We start from the raw sequence: 8,300 nt of genomic DNA, 5'->3' as shown, positions 1-8,300 counted from the left end.
CTTTTCACACATCCAGAAAGAAAACCTTAAAGAGATGTTAGGCTTATTTAGTACATTAGAGTCCCAACCCCAGTTGAGGTGCCCTATATAATTTAGTTACTTTTTTATACTTCTAGATGGGCAAAAAGCTTCAAAAAACACTTGCAAATGTTGGGTGTAAGATGCATATGCGCAGACTGCTCTTTGTCTTTGCAAGGTCCAGGAAGTCTGGGTCAAAGAACATTCTGCAATGGAATCTGTTCTCCAAGTTGTCAATCATTTGCAGGTACAGTCAAAGCCTGGTGTTCCTATTGTCTTTACAAACACAGTTTCTGTGAATTTCTGCCAAAATTGCCACCTGATGCTGGAGAAATTCCTCCTGTTCAACATGTCGAAGATTCTCCATTATTCCTATGACACTGTACAGTTACTAAGCAAAGTCAAGAAAGCTCGAGAATACAGTTGAAATTTTGCCACCTTGTTTCCATTTTAATTGCTCGATAAACATTCAAATCATTTCTACTTGTATACATTTAAAGATGCACAATATCAAATTTCAATTGTTCAAATTTGTTGATGCACGTACTTTGTGACTGAAAAGACTGGGCTGTTTTACAAAACATGCCGCACCACTTGTGGTTTACGAAAGAACAATGAAAGCTGACTGTTCATCTCCCCTGTTATTCCACATTAAAGTGTATCACTCAAAAACCTCCTTCAAAATGGTTTAAAGAAACAAAAGAAATACCATAATGTGGAGACAGCAGTATAGACAGATAATGTCACTGTAAATGATCAAGACTACATTTTCATTGGAGTAATTCTATGATTTCTAAGCTTTATAGTGCAAATTTTTCATCTGTTTTAGCATTTGTATGTTATTTATAAAAAATATTATTGGTTTAAATTCCACTGGCTGCCATGATGGGATTTGACTTCACATCTCCCTGGGGCCCTGTATTACCAGTCCAATGACACTATGCTAGCAGCTCCACCTACTTTCCACCCATTTAAATGTGAATTTTTGATCTATTCTTCATTTTATTTTGAATTATATTCTGGGTTTATCTATTGTTTCATGTTGTTTTACATACTTTTAATGAGATCTTCTTTTCCAATACTGGCAGAAAAAAGTTTAAACTCAAGAGTCTCAGTCTTTCTCCTACCTTTAAACTTGGCGATCTTTCCAACGTTTTATGGATGATATTAACTGAACACAATTGCTCCAAGGCATTACTGTAAAATCTTAACAAAGTATCACAAAAGACTAAAGAAAATGAACAAATTACTTTGCACCTGATATGCTCATTATACAAATGGAGGAACGAGGAAGTAACAGACTGACAGTGTGTATAGATTCAAAAGAAAACTCGATACCTGTAAATAGTAAAGAAGATGGAGGAAGGACCGAAGGGTCTGATCCCATGCTGTACATCTCTATGAATAACAATGTTTGTGATTTTTCAAGTACACAACTAATCAGATGGGTTGGAATGGTCTCCATCTGTTCCAGATGGACACATTCTCTGTTAATTTGTGCACTGCTATTTTGGGGGAACAATTCTAATTTTTTTGTTGTTTTGTGGCAAAATTTATAATTTGGAAATGAAAACTCTACTTATTTTTCCTTTCCAATTTCACTCACTACAAGCAACCGGATACTTATACAATTCATACCAAATAAAGCGTTAAATGTGCCCATCCAAAAGCATAACAATGAAATCTTTTGAAGAATGTTCAGTTGCACCTACTGTTTTGCATTGTTACAATAAGCGGATATTTAAATTATGGTAGCCGGGTCATATAATCCTTGATTCCATACACTTTTGCACAAATGATTTTGGTTGTGCCTCACAAAATGAAAAAATATTTAAAATTCACAATAAATTGTCACAACCTTTGGTGCACTGTAGAGGAATACATTTAGCAGGCAATTGGAAATCACAGTGTGATTGGGAGGAACTTTACATTAGGTTACACAAAGATACAAAAGCAATGCTTGCAATGCATGATATCTCAAAAAGGGTCATGTTGTACCACAACACCCTGAAACACTGGAACTCATCTAAACACGTGCGAAAACATTATTCTTCATTTTGATCACTAAAAACAATTCTAATGCATTTATTTCTCTCAGCCATGATTTTATTAGATAAGTGCACGTGTCATAAACAGATTCACTTGAACAATAAATATTATGAGAAAAGGTAATCAACGTCAAACCGAAAGTATAGCAAGATAAAGCTGGTTCAAATTACTGAAGCAAATATTCATAAAATTATCAGATTTTCCCTGGTAACTCAAATAGTTACTATCAATGGTGGTTTAATGAAATTCCAGCACAGCAACATAATCTGGTACAGCTAACTTTTTGAGACACTCATTCTGGAATGCTCTTCTGTGATCTAAACTTGTATCATAGGCTTTCTGCAAAACTATGAAAACAAATGCATTAGGTACCAATTGCAAAGATAATTCCTAGGGAAAAAAACAGCAATATTGAAACATTGCTTTATTATCCTGAAAATCTTCTACCACAAAACCTTTCAAAGAGTTCTGTTGATATAGATATATCAACTCAAATTACTGTATTGATTGCAGAACACTAATCTTGCAGAGAGTAACACTGGATTAATACTAAAGATCATTAACTATCTCCTTCAAGCACAGTTCAGAGTCTCTGGTAACCATTTCTTAATTACGATCTGGCAGCATTTACCATGGACAGACGAGTTTATGGTAAAAACAACTTGAGCTCTGTACATTTTGAGGGAGACAGTAATCTTGTTCATTTATATAAATCTGTGGTGAAACATCACACAGACAAAACCAGAATTTTAGAGACAGAATTCAGGAATCCTGCTTCTGCAACTGGATGAACTTTGCCTTTTGCACTTACACTATTTTTGTATTTCCAAAGGCACAACAAACCACTGTGATAAAAATTGTGATCAGATTAGGAGAGAGAATCCTGTCTGGCATGTCTACTGGACTAACACTTTAGATAGGGATCATGGTTAGAAGTCTCACAATCTCAGTACATGCTGTTGTTTCTTGCTGCCTTTGAGGTAATTTGCAAATTCACTGCATGTAAACCAACTGTAGCAGCCATGTAAGCTTTTAAAAGGAAACTACAAATTTTGATTATTAATAGGACATTCATTACCAATTAATGTAACCACTGTGTCCTGGTTACAGCAGTGCCATTGCTGATTGCAGGATGAGCAAGAAGCTCTTCACCATATCTTAGTGGAGATTCATATTACATTTCACAATAGCTGACAATGGTGATGTATCTCAATGCAAACTCAACAAGGTACAGCAATTGTGACTACTCAGCATGAAGAGTTCGTCTCATCCTAGCACAATGTTGCAAGAGTCCTCTATGGGCCAGCTTGTCTGAGTGATACACAGTACTGGTCACACTCACTGGTCCCTAAACACTGCTCCATCTCACACTTTGTGGTCGTTCAGAAATTATAGCATTAAAGCGGGGACTGCTTGGTTTTCTCTGAGAGATGAGACTTTACACAAAGCAATAAGCGGTCTTACTGTTTTAAGGTTGACAAAGTCTTGAATAGCTGGGGAAATTTAACAGGATACAAACAGCAGTAATATGAAAAGCAATTTTTCAATAAGCATATTTCTGGTTGATACAACTGGAGATTCCAAGTAGATGATTCTGATACAGGATCTTTGCTTTTCAGAATTCTTCATGAACGCTCTGAGCGTAATTCATTAGTTTACTTCCTGTAAAGTACTCGCTGTATTTCAGGATCTCTTCTAGTTCAAGGTAGTGGTCTTGATTCTCATCTGCAACAGCTATCATCTGCTTGGCCTCATTCAGGGCACTGTATTCATTCATGGGATCCATGTATTCCTGTCAATTTAATAATACCAAATTAACTACAGTTGATTTCTACGTGGGAGAGCAAAGCATGAACTTGAAGAGGCAGATTTTTTTAATGAGAAAAGTCACAAACATATATCTCATAACACTCAGCAGGCTACTAACCCTCAGCTTTTTGTTCGTGTTTTGTTGCATTTATTTAATTTTTGGCTATGTGATGACAAGCAGTGCTAGAACATAGCATCTAATTCAAGCTCCTTTGTCTTCCATCCGTGGTAAGAGCTGGAAAAAGCAGTTGTGATTCATTCTTCTCAAATGAATTCTTTTCTTGTAGCTTTCCTTGTTTGGGAGAAGTTTCTCTGAAAAATGTGACTCTTTTTACCAACCAACTCCCACTTCCTTAAGTCACTGTCCACATGGAGATACAAGCACTTTAACAAATACAAACCTGTATACTTACCTGCTATTGAGGAGAGTATTGCCCAACTTTTGGGTTTTGTTCAATTCTAACCACCTACCTCACTTTGACTCCTCAGTAGCTGCAGCTTCAGAGCTATCAATCCAATGAGATTTCAACATAAACTGCAGTGTATCAGCCATGGCTCAGTTGGTAGTGCACACACACACCTTGAAGCAGGGCTTGAGAACAAAAATCAAAGCTGACACTCAAGCCCAGGATGGAGATGTTAAATTGAGGCTCCTCCTGTCTGACTGAGTGAATATAAAAGATCCCATGGCATTCACTTGAAAAGGAGCAGTGGAGTCATTCACAGTAGCTTGGCCAATATTTATTCCTCCTTCAGTGTTACAAAAACTGTGAATCTGGTCATTATCATATTAACGTTTACACAGCTTACTGTTTGCAGATTGGATGCTAGATTTCGTACATTACCACAGTGACTACACTTCAAAAAGTAGTTCATTTGTTGTAAAGCAGGTTGGAGGAGTTGACTGTAGGGAAAGGATGAATAGGCTGGGGCTGTTTTCCCTGGAGCGAAGGCTGAGGGGTGATCTTATAGAGATTTATAAAATTATGAGGGGCATGGATAGAACAAATAGACAAAGTCTTTTTCCTGGGGCGGGGGAACCCAGAACTAGAGGGCATAGGTTTAGGGTGAGAGGGGAAGATATAAAAGGAACCTAAGTGGCAACTTTTTCATGCAGAGGTGGTGCATTTATGGAATCAGCTGCCAGAAGAAGTGGTGGAGGCTGGTACAATTGCAACATTTAAAAGGCATCTGGATGGGTATAAGAATAAGAAGGGTTTAGAGGGATATGGGCCAAATGCTGGCAAATGGGACTAGATTAGGTGGAATATCTGGTCGGCATGGTCTAGTTAGACTGAAGGATCTGTTTCTGTGCTGTACATCTGTGACTCTAAAGTGCTTTCAGAAGTCCAGTGGATGTGAATAGCATTCTATAGAATCAGAATCCCTACCATTTGGCCCATTGAGTCTGTACTGACCCTCTGAAGATCATCACACTGCGTTCCCGACCCTAACCCTGAACTTCTCATGTATATTTCCACTTAGCCTGCACATCTTGGACACTACGAGGAAATTTAAAATGGTCCATCCACCTAATCTGCATATCTTTCCACTGAGAGGACAGACGCAGACATGGGATGAACGTGCAACTCCACAGAGACAGCTGCCCAATGGTGGAACTTAACCTGGGTCCCTGGCAATGAGAGGGGACCACTGACAAGTTGCATGCCATTCCCTCTTTTTAAAGAAAAAGGATCAAGGTATTAATTTATTCTAAATAGCTGTAATCTATACTCTCTTAAGAAAGCATGACGTGGCTCTCTGGATCATGACAGCTCCTGAACAGCCAGCCTGCCATGAGCCTCAGGATCTCAAAGCAGCACTCAGCCCTGTTATTTTACTGAGGACAGAAATGATCACCCTCAAAGTCCAGCAACTGTGTCCTGCTCCTAGAACATCTGAGTGCCATTGCATCAATTAGACATTGGGCTTTTCAATCTTTCCTAAAACAAATAGATCAGAATTGTGCAGACATTACACTGTGGGAAAGGCGAATAGGCGAGATTTCGGCCAAGGGGCACCATTCACTATTTTAACCCTTTTCAAAGACTCCAACTTAAACAGCAGTAGTGCCACCTGAGGAACGGGTAGGTTTGGATGAAATGTTAAAATTAAGACAGAATCTGGTCTCTCACGGCGATACAAAAAGATCCTGTCGCACGGTTTTGAAGAGCAGCAGGTGAATACTATCCGGGCGCCCTGGTCAATATGTACACCTAAAGCAACATGGCCAAAATAGATCATATGCTCATTATCACTTGCTGTTTATGAATGTTTGATGCATAAAAATTGTAGTGTAGGAATGGGAGCAATCAACAGGGAAATGTGTATTTCTCAAAACAATAGGCACAAACATCACAAAACCAAAGATGAAAGGAAGCCATATCACAAAAAAAGGGAAGTATGAGCTTTGTTCATCTGCGAAAAGCAAGACTGGCCCATGCTATACTCACACAAGGACAGTCTGATGCTGGTACTAAAATGTACTGAGCATTGATGTTGGATGCTGGAAATGTCTCCCGTGGTTATGAATTTCGGAAAACTGCAATGCCTCTAACAATGAACTGGTTAGCCAAAAACACGAATCAAAAACTGTATTGTTCTAAATCAACAGTACTCCTTTCTGGCAATGCTACAAGTCTCATTTTCTGCTTCCCCTCAGCTGGAGGAAAGATGCCAAACTGAAGAGGAAGAAATTCTAAACAAGGATAGGTCAAATAAAATTCAGGAGAAATAGGATTGGTTGCATAGCTTTAAGAACTGGTCACTGTGTACATTCGTGGAGGAAAAGAGTTGAAACTCAACCTGAGGAAGATCAGAGCCAAGAAGGTCACGTCAACAGAATAAGGAAAATGTGATTAATAAACTATTTTCACCCTCTCAAAAAAAAGGGGTGGATTATAGTCAATTAAGTACATGAAGAAAGTGCTTAGGATGCCTTGAAGTGATGAATGGTGCCATTAAGTGCAAGTCTTTCTTATTTTCTTAGTCACGAAGTGTGACTGTGAAACTCCGAATCCAAGACCCTGCACTGGAGTAAGGGAGAAGCAGTGTTTAACTGGAATTGTAACAAAGTTGAAAACATTCAAACAGAAATTAAACTAATGTAACTCAGCAAAAGAAAGCAAGCTATTAGCAAGAAGCCTTACCCACTTCCCTTTACACAAGGCAAGATACACAGAACCTCAACCACTCCTGGAAAGTGGTAAATTCAGTTCTCAGAAACATTTTACTCTGGTTTTACACTTAAATGAACTTTAACCATTAAAGTCTTTATTTTTACCTACAATTTTCACATGGTACAAGGGCTCTCTCAAAATACGTCTTGAAATGAAGATAAATCTGCCAGTTCATTGACAAAGCTGCAAAACACATTTGCAGAGTTCTCCACTTCCTTTTGTTTTTGTTAAAAGAAACTGCACTTGAGTACAGCTTACTTGGTTTTTGTGGGTGATGGGGAACGTCTGCTTATTCAACAACTCGGTACAAGGAGGAAAACCCAATCTGTTCCATTGTAACTTCTAGTGCTCAATATTTTAAACATCTCATAGAAAGAAAAGATTTGCATTTCTATAGTTCCTTTCACATCAATAGTGCATTAATGGGAAAATTTACCCTCCCCCCCCCCCCCGCCTCAAAAGTACTTTACAGGCAGTAAAATACTTTTCGAAGTTCAGGGAGTTGCATAACAAAGGAAACAACAGTTAATTTGCACACAGCAATGTGATAATAACCAGCTCATCATTTTTGTTTATATTGGTCAGGAGGCTGGGAAGACTCTTTCCGCACTTGGTCAAATAGTGCATTGGAATCCTTATATCCACGAGAGGAAGACAAGGAATGGTTTAACTAGGTTCTGACAGTACAGAAGTCCCTCAGCACTTTCGCCATCCTTAAAAACTCAAAAACCAGCAGTCATCTGACTGATAGGTATCAAATCCTGCTGGAGCTGCTGAAAATGGATATAGCAGGGGTGCCATCAACTATCTGGCTGGTGGATAGAGTAACCACAACAGTCATTAAATTCAGTCCATAAAGAGTCAACAAGGCCAAATCTACGACATGAACTGTTGGCTAGGTTGACCTTAGGCAACTGACCAGAGGCTGAAGATCAAACCCTGACCTTCTGGATCAATTTAGCTAAAATGCTACACCAAACATTGCTTTCATTCTGAGAGGTGGCATCAGCAATTTTCAAGAATTTGACTGGAAGACAACTGGGTAACATCCAGCAGATACCAATCTTGAGAAATGTTTATTCTCCTTGGATAGCAGGAACGCATGCCAAATACCAATCTAAGCAATCACGATGCCAGTAGGAATGAATTTAACTTGTCACACTATGTAAATCTGACGAATCAGTTCATATAAAAGTTAATTATATGGTCTGGACTTTTTTTTTTATCCTTATCTCATTTGTTCAC

General features: G+C 38.5%; 1 protein-coding gene across 1 annotated transcript in view; it reads right to left on the bottom strand.

Moving 5' to 3' along the window:
* Positions 1-444: 444 nt before the first annotated feature.
* The window catches only part of sdf4 (stromal cell derived factor 4), an 85,191-nt gene continuing 77,335 nt past the window's right edge, over positions 445-8,300 (bottom strand). The window contains exon 6 of the mRNA XM_043675817.1: positions 445-3,859. Coding sequence (XP_043531752.1) covers positions 3,683-3,859 — 177 coding nt within the window. The 3' untranslated portion in view covers positions 445-3,682. The remainder of the gene's footprint in view (positions 3,860-8,300) is intronic.

The sequence above is a fragment of the Chiloscyllium plagiosum genome, chromosome 34 (genome assembly GCF_004010195.1).
Source record: "Chiloscyllium plagiosum isolate BGI_BamShark_2017 chromosome 34, ASM401019v2, whole genome shotgun sequence".
In the NCBI taxonomy this organism is placed as follows: Eukaryota; Metazoa; Chordata; class Chondrichthyes; order Orectolobiformes; family Hemiscylliidae; genus Chiloscyllium; species Chiloscyllium plagiosum.
The sequence above is the reverse complement of the archived record's forward strand: the minus strand, read 5'-3'. Positions and strand labels throughout refer to the sequence as shown.